General features: G+C 40.8%; 1 protein-coding gene across 1 annotated transcript in view; it reads right to left on the minus strand.

Moving 5' to 3' along the window:
- Nucleotides 1–571: 571 nt before the first annotated feature.
- The window catches only part of MARCHF11 (membrane associated ring-CH-type finger 11), a 63,883-nt gene continuing 43,598 nt past the window's right edge, over nucleotides 572–20,856 (minus strand). The window contains exons 4-5 of the mRNA XM_083188103.1: nucleotides 17,104–17,296; nucleotides 572–1,089 (exon numbers count right to left, since the gene is read on the minus strand). Of these exons, the coding sequence (XP_083044229.1) occupies nucleotides 764–1,089; nucleotides 17,104–17,296 (519 nt within the window). The 3' untranslated portion in view covers nucleotides 572–763. The remainder of the gene's footprint in view (nucleotides 1,090–17,103; nucleotides 17,297–20,856) is intronic.

The raw sequence follows: 20,856 nt of genomic DNA on the forward strand, positions 1-20,856 counted from the left end.
GCTGGAATTATCTGAATACGGGATCGCAGACACTAACTGAGACACGTTTAAAAAGTAGTCACATACGTCTGTGTTTTTGCTGTCACTCCGTTACCTATCAGACAAAATTGTTTCTTTCTATTAATGATTTGTGAATGACTTCTCAATGTGTCCACCACATGTGCACATTGAGGCTGGGACCTATATATATATATATAATTGCTTCACTGTGTGGAATTATGAATAAGGCCCATCGTACACTGACTGGTAAATTTTCTAAAGCTTCTAAAAATGAAAAGAGGGGATGTTTCCCATAGCAACCAACGAGATTTGTTCTATCAGCGGCAGGGCGGTGCTTACCTGATCTCTAGGCAGCGAGTATGCTCAGCCTAGTGAACACGTCTGAATTAGGCTCTTTGTCCACAGTCATTATATTGCTGTAAGTATTATATGTCTGATGGCTGTCTTTATTCTACCATTACTGTAACAGCAATATACACTATAATATCAATATTTAAATGTAACATGAATATTATCTGTACTTATCACATTGTCATACTGTATAAAAAAAATAAAAACAGCCAAACACTGCAAAAATATTTTGAATTTGAAAACGGAATTTTTAATATAACAGCTTCTATAAAAAGAATAAAGTTAAAAAATGTTTTATTATATATTTGAATACTTTAAAAGTGCTTTGGGTTCATTGCACCAACATTCAAAAACACTGTCCACAGCTGGGGGAATGATTGTAGTAGTCCTTACTGGAGAACCATTTTCCTCCTTATACTGATGTCACTCTCATAACAACCTCACCCGAATTATTGTCCTCTAACGAGTCCTCTGGATTGGGTCTCATTCTATTAAACAGGTGTAACAGTAAATATCCACACTGCAAATGGGGAGAGCTTAACTGTGTAGGGTTAACCAAGGCCCTGGATCGCAGTGCTGTCAGGGGTAACCACAATGTCCTACTGGTTGAAGGCACTGCTCGGCTGCTCTCCTCTATGTCTGTTGCTTTGTCATAGTTCAACACATCCCAATGTAAATTTACGGCTCTCCATCTTCTGAAGACTTTATACACAGCAGCTCCTTCATGGATAATTAAACCTATAAGCACATGAAAACATTTTAATAAGTATTTAAGTTTATTGAATAAACAATAAAAATGTTGATAACTGGAAAAAAACTTTTGAAGAACCTGAATTAGTGCATACATAATATTAAGGAATAAAGTGGGGACTCATGTTTTCCTGATATTCCTATTATATACCGAACTAGCAAGAGTAACGTAGCATTTACTTGGCTATACTGTGTAAGAGTTATTTCCAAACACTACATAAATTCAAACATGGTATTCAAAGAAACTAATACAAAATAGCAGTTTCATAAAATACAGTAGTTGTTATGGGAAGCACAGAAGTGTTACTAATCAGACAAGCATTTAGGGGCTGTTGCCCAGAATCAGTAAGCTGCCTGACCCAACTAGGCTGTGACAATGTACTCGGAACAATTTATTTATAATTGTTGGGGGCTTTTTTTTACTGTATATCTCTAAGGTGAGTGGTGTCAAATATTTCCCAAGGACCCAAACTGTGGAAATGAGTAAACAACGAAGAGGGGGGAAAAGCCTTTGCAGTTTCACCTAGGAGGTCACAAACCCATGAGATTTAAAAGTAGCATCTCCCAAATAAGTGATATGGCAACAACTCTACTACTCACTATAGAAAAAACCTGGATATAATCCAAGCTTCCATAGATACTGACTTAAATAAAATAGTTGAAAATACAGCTAGAACAGAATAGAACTACTTGAACAGTGAGATAGAGGCCACTGGAGGAAGAGGCCACTATGGTGCAAAAAAACAAAATAAATTCAATCTAAGCACAAATAGATGACCTGGAAAATAGGGATTTAGAAACAATTTGTTTGTATTGCAGCAAATATATCAGATCAGGCATTGCCAAGTTACATTACGGCCAAAATAATTATCGCTTTGAATCTTCGAAATGGCATTGTAGAACATACATGTAAGGCAAGCTCCCAATGATAAATCAAGACCCCTAAATGTGCAATTTCTGGATTATGTCACTAAGGATAAAATTCTGAGAGCATACTGGAAATCCTCCCTAGTAGACATGGAGAGGATTAATATTCTGGTCTTGATAAGATATAAGAATATTAAATATACTAATATTCGGAAAAGTCAAATTTGATAGCATTATAGGGTAATGGCAAATGATGCTAAATCCCAGGTTTTGTGTTTGGAAGAGGAAAAGTTTGGAAAATAAGAGTTGCACAAAAATGAATGCACTTGGAATGCATTGTAAAATTATAATGGATAATGTTCACAGAGGATATATATATACGAATATGGTACACAGGATATGGTGAGACTGTAATATAATAGTAGTAGAAACAGGAAAGGAGGTAAGGGTTCATGAAGTGATCTTTAAAGGACAGGAGTGTAGTATAATATACTGGTAAAGGAAGGACTCCTCATACACTACAAGATAGCCTTTTTTTTAGTTTACGTTAATAGGATCACAATAGGCTTAATAGATAATTAATGGATACGGGCAATATACTGTAAATTATATTAAGTATTCTCTCTTTTACTTTGTCTTATTTATTTTACTAGCTGACCCACCCCGCGTTGCCCGCGCGGTGGGTCTTATGCTGTGCCAAAGACCTAAGATTGTAATTTGTTAAAGCCTCCACAATAATTAGAATGTGTTTGCATTGATACTCAATGACAGAAATGAAATCAGGTGTGGTGTTGTTGTTTGAAACACACCGCTCCTGACTTGATTGCTTGTGTGTGTTGATGAATTCCACATCCACTCCTGAGATTTAGCACCTAGGACATATCCTCCAACAGCTGAGGGTCAGAAATCGGTACAAAATCAGAAAAGGGAATGGCCAAGAGAAAGGGAGCGTGGCCACATCTCCATTTCTATACTTTCAATGGTATAGTTTATAGGGTATGTAATTTCAGGCGCTGAGGGAGTGCATAAAAGGGTGAGCCTTACTTACAGTGCCATAACCTAATTTTAAAAATTCACAGCTCACTGTGCAATGTTGAAGTGTGTGTGTTCTGTGTGTTGTACTGTTTTTGGGTGTGTGTTGTAGTGAATGTGAGGGTGTGTTGTACTGTGAGTGGTGTGTTATGTGTGTGTGTTGTGTGTATCTGTCCAATGTGTAAATGTGTGAGGTGCGCTACGTATATATGTATGTGTACTGTGCTTTGCATATCCTGGCAATGCTTAAGTGCATGTGTTCTGTGTGTTTCAGTATCTGTGCAATGTTTAAGTGTGTGTTCTGTGTGTTTGTTATACTGTTTTAGGGTGTGTGTTGTAGTGTATGTGGGTTTGTGTTGTACTGCATGTGGTGTGTTATGTGTGTTTTTTGTTTTGTGTACAGTAGCTGTCTAATGTGTAAGTGTATGAGGTGCGCTACATACAGTATATATGTGTGTGTGTGTTAGGTGCTATGTGTGCGTATGTGGTGTACTGTGTGTGTGTGTTTACAATGTGTACATGTGTGTGATGTGTGGTACATGTATATCCTCAATTACTCCTAATTGTTTAAAGCCTTTACTATAATGTTAGAATGTGTCATTCATACTCAATGACCGCAATGAAATCAGATGTGGAGTTATTCCTTCATCATCTGTTTCCCAGATCATCAATCAAGGCAAATAAACCTGTGAAATTTTGTGAAATTTCACAAGAACGCAATGCCACGGACACTCGTGCACACACACACTCCAACTTATTATATAAATTATTAAATTAAATGTTAAATAATGTAAAACTGATAATGTAGAATGTGGGGGGGGGGGGGGGGGGAATAAATATCTCTGTACAATGGAAAAAAGTTGTTTAACATTTGAAGCAAATTAAAATGGGAATTGGTTTTATAAAGGGAAAATGGTGATAACTTTAAATGAAGAGCACCATAGATTGTGCCCCTTCAAATTATAATTCAAAAACAAGAGGAGTCACAGTAATATTGGCTAGACATGTTCCATACACAATTCTGAGATTCATTATGCTCAAAATGTAACTATACATATATATACTTTATTAAATGTTTATGCCCTGAATACAGCGCAAAATAATTTTTTCACTCAAATATATCATATGCTTTTAGAGAGGGACTGTCTCAAACTTATTTTAGCGGAAGACTATATTTTAATAAAAAAACTCTATTATAGATACATCAGTATTATTTAAAAGAATCCTTTCTGGGTGGCAGGATCACCTGCCATATATCGTATGTGGTCCTTTTGCACTCGATATATCGCATGTGATCCCAGCAAGTTCAGTGGGATCCAAGAAATCTTGAGTACAGCTCTTGAGATATCTGGCTCTGATGTGCATGGGACCATGCATCGGAATCAGAGACCAGATACATGTGATTTGCTACTTTTCACTTGATTACTCAGCCTGATCCATCAGAATTGCGTAAAAAGTGCCCAAATTGCACAAGTGTATGGCCAGCTTAAGAGAGGGAATGCTTTATGGAGGTTTCCAGCATATCCATCTTAAACATAATTCTGAAGACTTCGAATTTTTTTTTTTTTAAGAATAAATGGCAGGAATTTCAACAAGATAATGAAGAGCATAGGGATAACCCCATACTGTCTTGGAAAGCATCCAAAACAGTTATTAGAGGAAAAATAAACAAAAATACGAGACTTTAAGTGGTAATACAGCAGAAAGCTTCAGGGAATATGCAGAAAACCCAATTGGAAGGAACATATAAGGCATTTAAATATAATATACAGCTGCTGGAAATATTTTTATTAACCCAGGCCAAATTTTCCATGAATCAATCTAAGCCTCACTGACCATAAATCAAAAACATGTAATAATATAACAGCAATTAGAGACCCAAGAGGTGGAAAGGTAGTAACATCTAACAAACCAGTTTTCTACAAACCTTTATTCAGTGACCACAGAGGAAGAGGTACAGATGGAGCGCCTCTCATGCAGCACTGGGAATCGACAGATTGCTCCCGCTGGCAATCATCGGAGGTGAGTTACTCCATCTGACTGGGATACGCAAGTGTATCACACGCATGTATGTCCTAGTCACTCGGCGAAGGGGATCAGAAACCCTGCCCGTCTCCACATCAGGGAGACGGCAGGGTTAGGGGGATGCTGGCAGCAACCGGGGATTATCGTGGAGACGGCGGAGAGCTCCATTGGAAGGGGGCATCCGAGCACCTCGTGCGTCCCTTTCCGGTGGCTGGGGATTCCATTGCCAGACACCTGCAAGATGTGTCACGCTACGTCTGTATCTGAGTCAGCTACTAGAAGTAATTAATGTTATGAAATCTTAAGAAAATAACTCAAGCACTAAAAGACTTACTGAACTTAGTAAAAACTAAGAAAGAAATAGAGGTATCCTCTCTGCATCTAAGAAAATTCCCCAGAGCCAGATGGGTGTCACAACTGTGGATTTCGTGGAATCAGTTCTGACTGAGGTGGGCTGTGGTGGATACAATGTTTGCACATAAACTAGGTAACAAGGGTGTTGACAAAACCTCCTAACAGAGGTGCGGGGTCTAACAACAAGGAAGTTTAGACTTGCCTGCATCTGGTCAGCAGGTCGCAGCCCTCTGCAGGAAGTACCCTCCGTTAACCTAGTATATGAGGAGTCAACTGAACAGAACTCCTGTCTGAGCACAGTGGAGTGAACTGAATCTGGGGATAGCAGAACCTCACAGTACAACCTTTTGGTAGAGTCACTAGATTGGACAACTGAGGAAAGTCTCTGGGTAAAAAAACAGAATGCCTCTTTGGCAAGAACAAAACTAGGTAAAATCAGGATTAACTTAAGATGGCCTCCTTTGCGAATAACTGGAAACAGGGATACAGGATAACTAAGAGATGGCTTCCTCGGCAGAAAACTTAATTGGAAACTTAACAGGCCTGACTTGGCAACAAAAGCAGGATCCAAGAACACTGGAAAGCTAGATGCTCAGGACTGCAGACTTGAATGTTTCTCTGTGGCTGAAGGTCTGATAAGCAACTGGACGCAGGATAGGATAGGATGCTAATGGCACTGAGTGACTAGATGGCAAAAGCCAGCTGGAAACCAGATGACATCTGTGGACCGGATAGTGGCAGGTTACCAACAGTGACTGTGTACAAGATGCTGGACTGAGCCGGATCACACATTGTGTCTGGATAGCTTCTGAAGACAGAGTAGAGGCTCTGGATAGTGATTAGAAACCGGATCGTTGTAACGTACTGGAAAGCGACTCAGCAGCAGAGGTCTGGGTTGCGGCTTGGATGTCTGGCAAGGGCTAAGTGCAGGTAACAGCTTGAAGTACAAACAGAAGCCAGTTACAGGAGCAATGTAGCGACAGAACTGGTGTCTGATAGCAACAAGCATCCAAAACAGGCGTCAGGAAAACGAGTTGCTGAAGGTAACTTCTGAGTTTCAAAGCAGGAAATGTATCCTTCCTGTCTTGCAAAGATTGGATAAAAGGAGGAAGGGAGATCAAAAATCCAAGGCATGGATTCAGGAGATCTCAAGCAAGACTAGACAGGTGAATGGCAAGGTACAGGACAACTAAGGGTTATTCTGCTGCAGGCTGGATTTACTCAGGTGCTTGAATCAGTCAGCAATGCTCAGAGCTACACATGAGTTATTGGCAGCATGGAGCAGTCAGAGCAATAAAGGGTTTATAAATCTATACAGTAAGTGGAGAGAAAATATTAAGTACATGTTGAATGGGCTATCTTTGGCATAAGGACAGGAGGGACTGCGTGTAAAATTGGAAAATATACCTTGCAATTTCTGCAGCTGTAAGAAAGACAAATACTGTAAGCAAGTGAGGATTTAAATATCGAACCCTACTATGAGTATGTTTCTAGATGAACTTTCATGGAATTGATAGAGGCATCCATGCACAAAGTAAACAAATGTGAAATTCTTCAATTAATGGGGAACTTATGTACAAATTCTAAACCACAGATTCAAACACATATTAGAGAATCTTTTACCTAAATTAGATGGAAGGAAATGAAGTGTGGGCAAATAATATGAACAGGTAAACGGATAGAGAGACCTTGGGTAATAACCTCTTTGGATATAGGATTCAGATATATTAGCGGTATTTCAGCCTCGCCATATTCTGTAATATATCTTGTATTACAGATTGTAAGAATATATCTTGCAGTTTTCCAAAAGATATGGAAAATATTCCATGTGCAATATTTGATGGTGTATATATATGTTAATAATTAAGCTTATGCATTTTGAGTGTAGGAAGTAATGTTATTAATGTTTTTATTATAAAATATTTGTGCAATAAAACAATGGATAAATAATTTCCAAACTACACTACAGAAGATTTGATCAAAGCATTGTTAAAATCATGTAAAACTATACCCTCCTCCGCATATGTAGAAATGTTCCTCAATATTTACCACAGGGCATACTTGTCTCCCCACTGTAGTTACTTGATGGGCTGAGTAGATTCCAGTGCCTGCTAAAGATGTGGCGAGATGGAGGGAGACCTCTATCATTGCTTCTGGGCTTGCCCACTGGTTAGGGGTTTCTGGCTCCAGGTCAAAAGCTATACTGAAACCCATTAATTGAACGACATCCCATTTACTGATGAATGGGCGATTCTAGGTATAATTTCCCCTGACCTAAGAGTGAGCCGAGGCGGCAGGAGACTTGCTGGCAATTAGCGTGGCAGTGCGAAAAACGATCTTGCACGAGTAGACAACTAAATCTGCCCCGACATTCCCCTTATTTAAATATAAAGTGTTCCATCTCTTCAGAATGGATTGGGTGGAAACTACCTTAAATAAGGAATCTAAAGTTGAATTATTTTTCCTAATGTGGGAGAGCTATATTAATACCCTATCCATAGAGGTGTGACAACAGATACATAAAACTATGAAAGATACATCCTGGAATTTACTGCGTACCATAGCAGAAGATCATCCTATAGCTATAGAATGACTACCTATTTGCTAGACTAGAACTAGGCTTTTGAGGGGGAGATGGAGGGAGAGAGAACGTGTTCTTAGTTTTTAATTTTTCTTTGTTATATATTTTATGTTTGGATAAATGAATGGAAATGTACGCCATTATACCTTATTGTATACCTGTTGTATGATCATACACTGAAAGCATAATAATTGAACATCATTTGTTGCCCCTGAAAAAGTGTGTAAATGTTTATTGTTAAATGACACTTGTAAATTGATATATTCTTCTAGCTTGAAACTCAGTAACTGTACATGTACATTTCCTGTTCAATTTTAAAGCGCTCAATAAAAAGAAGTTTAAAAAAAGATATTTGTGCAATAAAGATAATAAAAAAGAATCCATCCAGAATCCCCTCATCTAGCTTTCTACTACCTGCATCCAGTCAGACTCAAGCAGCACTGCAACAGTCACCTGGATGGAGGAGAGCACACATGGGACAAAGCTGAGCTGAGAGGACGAGGAGGGGAGTGAAGGTGGGTGAGGACTGAGGTCCATGGATGGTGTACCAGTGTAAAGGCCCCCACACACTAGAACGATTTTTTTTGCTGATTAACGATAAAAATCGGCTGATATATCGGACAAAAAATCGTTCTAATGTGTGGTGGCCTGAAAAGTAGAGTGGGCTCAGAATGGCACCTTTACATGAGCGATCTCAGCACCAAGCGCAGTCTGCTGATAATCAATCAATTGCAAAAACATTGACATAGCATATAACACTGAATCAAGCCCTTTGTCATTACTTAAGGTGACCTTTAGGCTTTTAAACATATTTAACTAAGTAGATCTAGTGGTGGTCATATGCACGTAATCTTATATTACAAAATGAAACACTTGCTTTATATAAAATTTTCAGTGTTAAAACAAATGGTTTTATTTAGCATTAGGTTGAAAGTGTTGTTATTGTATACAAATCCGCTTAGCAGTGTTGGCGTTATTTCCTTTGGCAACAGCTGTTTATTGACTCTCTGCATTAAATGTGAAGCCTACATAAATGGCCTGCAGTAACTCATGCCCTTCTCATGATGATTTTTTGGTCAGCTTGCTTTGTAATTAATAATGATAATCTAGGAGATTTAATGATGTATGAACTGCTGTGGAAATGTCAATAAATGTCACACGTTGCCTTTTCCAGGCTTCATCTTAATTAATTGTAATCAACTACAATGTGGTTTTTATTCTCATGGCATTCATTTCATCCACTGTTTCTCAATACCAAATACTAAATAAATATGAATGAAGTATCTTTACGCATTATATGAACATTTTTAGACTGACAGATTAGTTTGTCTGAGCGCTGAAGAGGAAAGAATTGGTTGCAGGACCTTTATTCCAGAAAAATGGCCGTGATTGCTATAACACACAAACAGACTGGTGAAAAGTCTGTATGGAGGCGGTGCACTATCGGTAAATGATCCGACGTTAGCATGTAAGTGCACAGGTAAATCCATTATACTGCTTCATGCTCTCCAGTAGAGTCTACGCTTCATGCTGTCCAGTACAGTCTACACTTCATGCTGTCCAGTAGAGTCTACACTTCATGCTGTCCAGTAGAGTCTACGCTTCATGCTGTCCAGTAGAGTCTACGCTTCATGCTGTCCAGTAGAGTCTACGCTTCATGCTGTCCAGTACAGTCTACACTTCATGCTGTCCAGTAGAGTCTACACTTCATGCTGTCCAGTAGAGTCTACGCTTCATGCTGTCCAGTAGAGTCTACGCTTCATGCTGTCCAGTACAGTCTACGCTTCATGCTGTCCAGTACAGTCTATGCTTCATGCTGTCCAGTAGAGTCTACGCTTCATGCTGTCCAGTAGAGTCTACGCTTCATGCTGTCCAGTACAGTCTACGCTTCGTGCTGTCCAGTACAGTCTATGCTTCATGCTGTCCAGTACAGTCTATGCTTCATGCTGTCCAGTAGAGTCTACGCTTCATGCTGTCCAGTAGAGTCTACACTTATTAGGAATGAATAGCAATAACACAAGTACAACACATTGAAGAAGTTGAAATGAATTTGCAGTTTATCACTCAACTACAGTACATGAACATCGGCATTGCAGGCAACTTAGGCCCAGAATTAGAGAAGGTAGATACAAAAAAAAAAAAAGGGGGAGGTGATGACAAAAGTCACACCAATCCTCTGGCGCTATAGATTGTTATATTTATAAAGTGCAAGGAAGCTGCATGTGGCAAAAAGCAACCAACTTGTAATAGATAAAAAGGAAAACAATGGAAAGAACAGTCACAGCGCTACCACTTGCATATATATTTGAATTAATTAGTTAAATAATATATTAGAGGTCCACCTTTTCAATAAAAAAACAGGACTGAAAATTAAAATATTATCAATATTTCTAAGCACATAAATGTATATATTATAAAAACAAAAGTAATGCACATGTAATACTGTGTCTTTATTGAAAAGGTTGACCTCTAATATATTATTTCACTAATTAATTCAAATATATATGCAAGTGGTAGCGCTGTGACTGTTCTTTCCAAGGTAGATACAAAGTAGTTTATAAAGGGGCATAGAAGATGGAGAAAAAGGAATTGGACAAACTGTAAATAGGTAGAGAAAAAAAGGGTAAGGGGGAGGAAATGTAAAAGCAGAGATGAATAAAGACACAGGGCTTAATGTAGAGGTAAACATATGTAAAGAAAAAAAACTTCTACTTAGGGGGCGTGGCTTCACCAGGAAGATTGGAAGCACTGTTAGCTCCTGCCTTCCACCCTTTTAAGTGGCCCTCTACAGCAACATACAGCACACTAGAGGTCCCTACCTGGCCCATCATGCTGTCCGGCTAGCAGGGGAGCGAGCTACGGAGCCGGGTGATGGTGATAAGCCTCCAGTGTGGGTTGCGGCCTACTCCACACCGTAAGCCGGGGCCTAAATTGCAGCCGGCGCCTGAGTTCCGGGACCCATTTTGCAGCATATCGTGGCCCAATAGTGCCGCTAAAGGCTTCAAGTCAGGATACCCAAGTCCAGAGGAGCTCCAAAAGGAGCCCAAGAGACGTCCCAATGCGGGTCTATTACTTTCATATAAAAGAAGCTCTACTGAAAGCTGCTAGATCTGCTTCTGAAATGACTGAGGCTTTGGACTCCCTACTTTGGGCTCTTTGGGACTTCTCTCAGTCAACTTTATCCAAACGGCGCTCCCTTCAGCCCATTACAGCCACACTCTGGAAAGCTAACATTCTGTATAGGTGGGTATTTCCTACACGGTTACTTATATCCAGTGAGGCTTCTACTATTTCAGTTTGTACTGTGGAAGAGGGCATGAAGCTTCTGACCAGATGGAACTTATCTGGAGCTTCTCCAACTTCTTTCCCCGGACCGTCGACTTCAACGGTGGAGTCGCTCAGGCCTTGGGTCTCACTTGTTTGTCTTATTGCCGCTGGGCTCCATAGCTCATTGTCTACTTGTTTCTAGTTGGGAAATTTCTCCTTTTTGATTATATTTGCAATACTATGGGCCTTATTTTGGTTCATTCTTTCTGACAAAATCCTTCTTAGATGGACAAAACCATGTGCACTGCAGGGGGGGCAGATGTAACATGTGCAGAGAGAATTAGATTTGGGTGAGTAATTTTGTTTCTGTGCAGGGAAAATACTGACTGCTTTATTTTTACACTGCAATATAGATCTCACTTTAAAGTAAAACCCCACCCAAATCTAATACTCTCTGCACATGTTACATCTGGCCCACCTGCAGTGCACATGGTTTTGCCCATCTAAGAAGGATTTTGTCAGAAAGAATGAACCAAAATAAGGCCCTACACAATGTAATATCTGCTTTACATAGAGTCTATAGGCCATCTAACCTACACTTTAATTTTCTTTTCCTAACCCTTAATGATTATTATATACTGTATAACAAAGCTAATGTTTTAGGATTTATATTATTCATTTTAATGGCTTGTGTCCACAGAGTTATTTCAGCATAATATCTATATTGTTTTTGCTAAAACTTGTCTTCCCTGGGTAACAGCTATCATGATTGGTTTGGTCTATTTGATGTGCTATTTATATTGCAGTGTGTTCTATGTTTAGTTCTATGTTTAGCTGCGGGGTGAGTAGCCTCTACCACCCCAAGAATTTTGGGTGTGGTGCTTTCTTAATGGCACCTTACTTCGGCTCTGGCAAGAGTCTCTGTTTTATGTCTTGTAGTAACCCTTTATTGTCTCTGTCCCCCCCTCCCCGTGCCTCAGCTTTGCACCACCATAGTTTAATGCTATGCTCTGTTTATAAAAATATGGTATACACTGCGCTATGGTTGTAAGCGGCTAATTAAAAAGAATACATGAGAAGTGGAAGAGATGGTCGGATCATTCTCCTATATTGGTCAAGTGGGATTTAGATTCCTGTAGAATCTCCCCGGGTCCTTGGAGGTTGGGGGGGTTATACTTTATCTCATCCTGAGGCCTATCAGGCCATACATGACTCTCTGTAGCTTATAATTCTTCTAATAATCCTGACGATACCAATGTATTTAACCATTGGTGTTCTCTCAAAGCAGGGATACGTGGGTCAGCTATTCAAGCTGCAGCTAGATTAAAAAAGGCAAATATGCTGGAGGCTCGCCTGTCAGAAGCAGAAGCTACTAGAATGTAAGCTGCACATAAGGCAGACCCACATCATAAACATCTCCTTTTAAAAGCCCGGGAGAAGGTTAATACTTTCTAACTTAGATAAGTACAGAGGAATCTCTTCCATTTAAATAAAATATTCTATGTCTTTGGAAATAAAGCTGGACACCTATTGGCTAGAAGAGCAGAGAGCGTCAGGCAAGAGCACATAAAGAATACATAATGTCCATAATTCTAGTGGCACTAAAGTTTCCAACCCTTTTGACATTGCAATCACCTTCGTAGATTAATTTTCTCAATGATATAATCTTGGTTCTGATGTTAAAACCCCTCGGCCTCTCCTTTCTGATATTGAGCATTTTTGAGCAGTATTTCTCTCCCACAGTTAGATTATGAGGCCTGCTTGTCCTTATGCGCCACCTATCACTGAAGTGGAAGTTGCTATTGATTCTATGCGCAGAGGTAAAGCTCCTGGCCCAGATGGGTATCTGCCTAATTTCTATAAATGTTTTAAACCAGGGGTTCTCAAACTATTTTGCTCTGGGACCCCATCAGACCATAACAATTATTACAGGACCCCAGCAAGTTATGACAGAATGGCCACCAGAAGTGTGGTTAGTGAAGTGACCGCTATTGTGACAGGGAGGCAGTGGGTAATAAGGGGATGGAATAGGGGGAAACGGGGAGGGAAGAGGGAAGCAGAGGGTGTTTACTTAATGAGTTATCCCCTGTCCCCCCTCCACAGACACATTCATTTGATGGTCAGCAACATGGAGTTGTGACCCCATGCTGAGGTGGTCGGGACCCAATTTGGGGTCAGGACCCACAGTTTGAGAATCGCTGTTTTAAACCAATCCTAGCTCCAATACTATTAAAGGTTTTTAAAGAGGCCTCAGATACAGGTGGTTTTCCAAAGGAGATGCTTGAAGCATGTATAGTTGCGATTCCTAAACCTCCTACGTCTGTCTAGAACTTCCGCCCGATAGCTCTGTTGAATACTGACCTTAAACTCTATGCTAAGCTGATTGCAATCGCCTATCCCCTTTACACCCTTCACTTATTGTTGCCGACCAGGTTGGGTTTGTTCCGGCCAGGCAGGCCCCAGATAACACTCGCAGAGTTTTAAATATTGTAGAAAGTTGTGCTTTTGGGAAGACTCCCTTCTTGATTCTGTCGCTAGATGCCGAAAAGGCATTCGATAGACTACACTGGGGTTACCTTAGATCTGTATGGCTACAGTTTGGTTTCGTGGTAGATTTATAGATTCTGTCTTTGCTCTGTACTCTGCCCCTCTGTAAAGATGTTTGTAAATGGTTGTTTGTGCTTGGGGTTTAACATAACAAATGGCACTAGACAGGGCTGTTCCCACTTATTTTTGCACTGGCCATAGAACCCCTAACTGAAAAAAAAAATTACACCTACTGTGCTTATCAAGGAGCAACAATAGGTGGGATACCCCATAAAATTAGTCTTTTTGCAGACTACAGTATATGCTTTTGTGTCTTCTGCAAAAAGATGTGGGGTGACTAACATTTCATATTATAAGTTAAACACTTCCAAAACTGAAGCTCTTCCTTTCAAGAAGTTGTCAAATTACTGAAGGACCGATACCGCTATGCATGGCAAACTAGATCTAATAAAATACTTAGGTGTTCAGGTGACCTTTACTTTGCACATTTTAAAAACTCCTAGGTGAATTGGTGTTACATGAGATATCCTGGCTTGGTTGCATAGTGGCATCTGAGATGATTCTATTGCCCGACCTTATGTATCTTTTTCACGCTAACCCTAGGATTCCTCCCAAACCCCTTAATAAATAGTTTGCCCGTTATATCTGGAAAGGGTCTCGACCTGCATTTCTAGACAGATCCTTGTTCCTCCTAAGCAATTGGAGGGGGGGGGGGGGGGGGGTAGCTTACCCTGATTTGGATGCTTACCAGTCAGCTTGTTTGATCAGGCTGGGAATTAGTTTGCTTCTGAAGCAACTAAACCCTGGGTACTAATTAAATGCTCTTTTTATCTAACCTAACCTCACTGATTTATTCTGGCTTCCCTCACAGGCAATGCCAGTTTGGCCAGGCCCGTGTGTCATTATTAGAGCCACTCTCTCCGTTTGGCATAAAATTATGATGTAGATGTTTCTCTCCCGGGCCCAGATCTTTCCCTCTTGACCATAGCCTCTCTTATCCTTAATTTAAGGTTGGATCATTGGTAATCTGTTGGTATCACATACTTAAAAATACTGTTCCCGTCAGGCACTCTTTTGTCTTTTGCTGATCTACAGGAAAAGTTTGATTTACCCAAAAAAGATTTTTTGAAATATCTTCCCATTCTGGTAAACCCACAGCTGCACCATCCCTCCCTAAAATAATTGTTACTAGATTGCCTTCCCCAGTGAACAAGGGCAGGATATCAAGATGGTAAAATAATCAGATTAGCAAATTAAAGACTGGAAAATGAATAGATCAAACTAAATGGGAAACAGATCTGTCTAGGTCTTTGTCTGAGGAGGAATGGGATGCTATCTCTTACTCGTGTTTTAAACTACCTAAATGTATTAACCATTCCCAAAATGGTCTATAAGCTTTGTCATAGGGCGTACTTCACCCCTCAACAGCAACACAGAATATGGGCTTCTGTTTCTAAATTCTGTTGGAGGGACTGCGCCGTATTGGCTCTATTCTTCATATATTTTGGACATGTCTGATGTTGAGTCCGCTGTGGGCTGATGTATTTTCCCTCATAGGCAATGTGCCTGCTGATCCCGTTGTAGCATTGTTACACCACAATACATGACTCCTTCAGGGAGACAATTATATTTTGGGACATATCCTGGTCTCTACTGTGGCTGCTATCGGACAGCTCTGGAAATCACCCTCTATACCTGACATACTGTACATAATATTTTTAACAAAGTTCAATAACACTTTCTTTTTGAGACAGCTGACTGTAAATATTCCTCCTCTGCTACATCAATACATATTAAATGGCTTAAATGGAGTGAGAACAGAGAAAGGTAGGGTCTTTCCCTCCTATGCCGTAACCAGATAGACTTGTCTGTGCTGCTTTCCCCTACCCGAGACAGTGCTTTGTGAACATTTTTTTATTTCAATGTTCTATTTATATTTATGTCACGAATCTGAGGCATACCCCTTTGTGTCCCTGTTCTCTCATGTTTCTATCTGTTTGTTTCCTTTTCTTTCTCCCCATAATATTTCTATACAAATATAAGTCTATCTGTTCTCCGATTTATTGGTTATAGTATCCTGTTTTTTTATTACATTATTTAGGTATAACTTTATGTTACTGTATATTGTATTTTTGTGAATTTACGATGTAATTGCGGTCTATTTTGCTGCTTGATTTAATAAAAATGTATTTTAAATATACAAAACTTCTACTTAAGTCAGTGCTTTATACATCTTAATTGTACTTTTTAATAACGCAAACAGCACATGATTTATGGATAATTATATCAATAGATAAAAAATAAATCAAATATTGAGCACAATAATAGGAGCGGAACATAAATCAATACTTTAGTAAATAGGGAATGTGCACGTATATCAATTCATGTGCCATAATTCATTTATGTGACTAATATAAGTAAATGAATACTCTATGTATTTGTTATTATAGGTTTCTGAGTTATACCGCTTAAAATTGTGCTTTTCAAAAAGGGCTACTATACCAAAACTTACAAACTGTTTGTATAATTACATATTTAATTATATACTGTCTCACAAACCCTGTGCAAAAAAAGAGAATTCTCCCTCCCTTGCCATTTTTCCACTAGGGACATAAAGTGCATGGCCAAGGGAGCAGGGGCATGACAAAACTGATCGGAGAGAAAGCTCATGCTATGATGTGTTTTCCCACATCACAAAAACACAGAGTGAAAGAAATGAAAACAAATAATTAGCGAGTGCCACAAACATTGCGTGCCAAAATAAAAAGCCTTCCATATGTAGAGTCTATACAACCATACAGCCGCTATCTGTAGCAGCTGTCATTGGATCTGAGAGAACCAGAGATAGACGCTTTTGTAAAAATATGCTAATGTCAGGAGGCACTTGAAATAGGAAAGAGACACCTCCTGCCGACATCCCAGATCTAAGTGCTTCACCTGGAGACACAGAAAACATTGTGAACATGGATCATGATGTTTGCTGCATTGGCCATCTGAATAAGCCTAATCTTACTCAGAATGGGCACCCCCTGAGTAATGTGATGCCTGTAAATCTGCGCCAGAAGATGCAGACACAGGTCTCACCCCTTCAGAAACGAGGCTGACACATCGCTATTTTCTGGAAATGCAAGAAGTGCTACCCCGTATCCACCCCCAAATGGCTGCAGCATATTAATCATGGACACTTATGTGTGCATTAACTGTAGTATGCTAAACCTGGTATTGAAATCTATATGAAAACTAATAGGAGACCCTGGATGCTATATGTGCATGTACAATTCCAATTACCCAAAATTACCCATCTACAAAAATCATTTAAATAAACTTACCTATACACACTAGATCCATGAAGCCATACATGCCGTAGCATATCTGGAAGAGGATGTCCCTTCTTTGCCATACTGCTAAAGGACTAAATGCAGACCAGAGGAGCCACGTCACACTAGATACTAAGAATAAGGATCCAAGGATTACAGCAATCATTTGAACCTTTTCCACCAGTGTGACTGTAATGCGCTGCCACTAAAACACAAAAAAAGTTTATCAACCAGTTTATTTGTTCATTAAAAATAAACATTCAGAAAAAAATTGATACAACTATCTACAGGGATTAAAAAAATAATAATTGTGTCATTATGTAATAGACAAGATATATTTACTAATGATTCATCTAAGGAAAAACTCTATACTAAGCACAGCAATCAATCACCAATTATATTTAACATAATATTTCATTTACATGAAAGTAAGATAATGAAAGCAAGAACCTGATTAGTTAAAAACGTGGAACTTGATTTACCAATTAGTGAAAAGAGTGAAGATGTTGACCAGTGGAAAAGTTGACTAGAGCAACCAATCAGCTTTGATTCTACTGAATAACATGTAGAAGCTGATTAGTTGCTACAGTATGTGCAAACTCTCAACTGGCACGTGTCCACTCTTTTCACTTCTTAATACATAAGTCCTTCACTATACTGAAATGATAATCTGGCCACTACAGGAACTGTTGTATATATATTTTAGAGCTGATCTAAAGCTAGAATATGCATTTCCGTTACCTATAGGCAAGTGGAGTAAGGAGCTGGAAAGCATAAACATACTGTAAGTAGATGCAATGTAATTTTAGCAAAGACATGGGGCCTTATTCTGGTCTGTGCGGCCGGAGCCGAATATGCGGCCAGGACCGTGCGTCCTAAACCCCGCCTTCCGTACGGATCGCTCACTCCGTCCGAATGCGGTAAGCCGCTGACCGCACGGAGCACGAGTGGATTTCTCATGTATACACCTCCTCCATCTCCGGGAACCTCCCCCATCATTCGATGGTCGCAGACCATCGAATGCAGGACCGAGTGGTCAGGCAGCTCCCGCGAGCTCAGACCGCTCGGGCATTTCTCCGTGCAAAAGGAGGGATCTGGGCGGGCAGCTGACATCCGGCAATGTCATATGTCCGCCCCCCTACACGTGCGTCACGGCCGCATTACCATACGTACGCCCAGCGTTTTCATGGGAACGCCCATGAAACGCGGGGTGTATGCATATGTTAATGAGGCCAAACAGCCCTTCACGCCCCTCTCCTCCCCCTGTTCGTAGTGTAAACAATTCATGCGGAATTTGGACATATGTCCCTTTCGCACATGCGCAGATATGCCTCTGCACATGTGCAGACACAAAACATCGGCGGAACGAACGCACGCGGACATATCCGCACCAACCAGAATAAGGGCCATGGACACAGCCATACTGTAGGTACATCTTAGGAGTACTAATGTAATGATGCACAATGACAATGATGACTATCCATACCTGACAACATTACAAATGTCCAAATCAAGGCATGTGTTTGGCTTAGCACTTCTGAAAATCATGGCACCTTAAACTGCCGCTCCTGCTTTTAAAACACCCATGGTTTGGTTACAAGCATGAAAGGCACCTGTCCCAGCTGCATATGAAATCTGTTTCTCTGTGTGTAATGCCCAGTATGGACATGCTTTCCAATTTCCAGTATGGCCATAACTTCCATAGTCGTGATGTACATGTCAGTCATGGGATATTGAGACAGGACCCACAGGACTGTCCTTATCAAATTGGGACTGTTCAGAGCTACTGTATGCTATCAGCAGAAATATCCTGCTACACTTGACAGGCTGCACCTTGACCCTCTAGTACTTAAAACCATGGCATTGCAACAATATTATTTGAAGTTGCTGCCACCCATATTTTATTATCAATTCCATGTAGACTACTGCAGAAAAGAAAATTACATTTTGATTTTGTAAAAGTGAAAACAAATATTGGTACATGTGTAATAGCACGGTGCCCGGCTACGCTATGTTTTCAGCATAGGCTAAGCTACACTGTCATCGTAGCCCAACGGCTGCCTAGCATAGTTAGCGCAGTGACTCTGCGGCAGGCCAACGGCTGCCTCGCATAGTTAGCGTACTTCGCGTAGTGACTCCGTGGCAGCCCGGCTCTGTCCCCGGCGTCCATGGCTCTGTCCCCAGCATCCATGGCTCTGTCTCTGGCATCCATGGCTCTGTCCCCGGCGTCCATGGCAAGCCTAGTGAGCGCCTCTCACATATCTCCGGTAATCGCCAGATCCCCTGTTCTTGCAGATGCCGGCGGAGAGGGGATCATGTGGGCACCAGCAGAGAGGTGCTCCAGCTGTCTGAGACGCAGAATACATGTAAAGTAATTTGCATCCCCTCACAGGGCTCCCTGCGCTCGCCATGCTTCGGGCTCAGTGGCTCGCTGAACTCACCTCACTTAATAAAATCAACTCCACACCGATGTGGATAGTGGGGGTATGAACAGGTCGGGGGGACGCTTAGCGCATTCCCTTGAGGGGCTCGCTGCGCTCGCCACACTTCGGGCTGGCGTGGATAGTGAGGGTGTTTCAGGAACACATTCACACCTGCCATATCATACATCTGAGACAGTAATGACGACATGTGTTAACTGGTAACTGGATTTATTTAATAATAAAGAAGAAAAAAGCAACTTAAAGTACAATAATATCAAATTATCAAGACCAAAGAAAATAAACAGTTATTCTTCTGATTCTGCATTCACAGAAACTGCAGCTGAAGATGATGCAGTTGTGTCTGCATCTATGTCGTCTGATTTGTCAGCCTGTGGGAGCAGAGTTAAGGCATAAAGAATACGCTGGAAAGCGTTTTCTGCACCAACAGTTTTTCGCCAAATGAATTCCTGTAGGTAGGAGTCCAGATTATGGCGCGCAGTGCCCCTTTGACGTTTGTTACACAACTTACACGAACCCCAAAGGCGTTCAATGTTTTGGGTATGAACCCCAGTGTCAGGATCAACAAAATGATAGCGGTGGTTCACCCGTGCATGGTGGTACCCTGCCTGCTCCAGCTGTTCGGTGTTATATGCACGCCAGCAATCCGAATATATAGTTGTCCCCGGTTCTATATATTTATTGATGGTGGACGTCAGGGTGCTGGTGTCACGTCTTTCCACAGGCATTATGAAACAGTCACCGGTGTCTCTGGAAATGCATCCAAACATCCACTGTTGAGGCAGCATTCGTCCGACATGACTTTTCCTCTGTACAAACAGACTCTCATCCACCTCCACTATTTTTCCCGGACCACCAATCCGGCGTTGGAGCTGCAACATTAAGTCCATGGTGCAGGCCTCCCGCATAAGGGTATTGTACAGAACGGTGGTTTTATTCGGCAACTTTAGTTGTCGCTCACAAAAAGACATGCTTGTGAGCTCCTCTGCCCATGAATAAATAAAACGGGTGAGGGTAAGAAATGGTAAACGACACCCCGGGAACCAATGTGCCGCACAGAAACTGACCTTCTTACAGCAGGTTTTAATGTGGCAGCGACTTCTTCATACTCAAGTGCATGGGGTGTCCATTAACACAGGTTTGTGTCAGTGGCAGCAAATGGTGCTGCTGAAAAAAAGCCACCGACTCCTCCTCTGTCTGCGGCAGGTTAAACATGCTGAGAGGTTCTGCAGCCATTCCTAATTAACAGTGTCAGAAATAATGCAGTCACTTCACCTCTGACTGACTACGGTAACTGCGTAATGCTGACTGACTACGCTGGCCG

Source organism: Crinia signifera, chromosome 5 (assembly GCF_055691185.1).
Source record: "Crinia signifera chromosome 5, ASM5569118v1, whole genome shotgun sequence".
Lineage (NCBI taxonomy): Eukaryota > Metazoa > Chordata > Amphibia > Anura > Myobatrachidae > Crinia > Crinia signifera.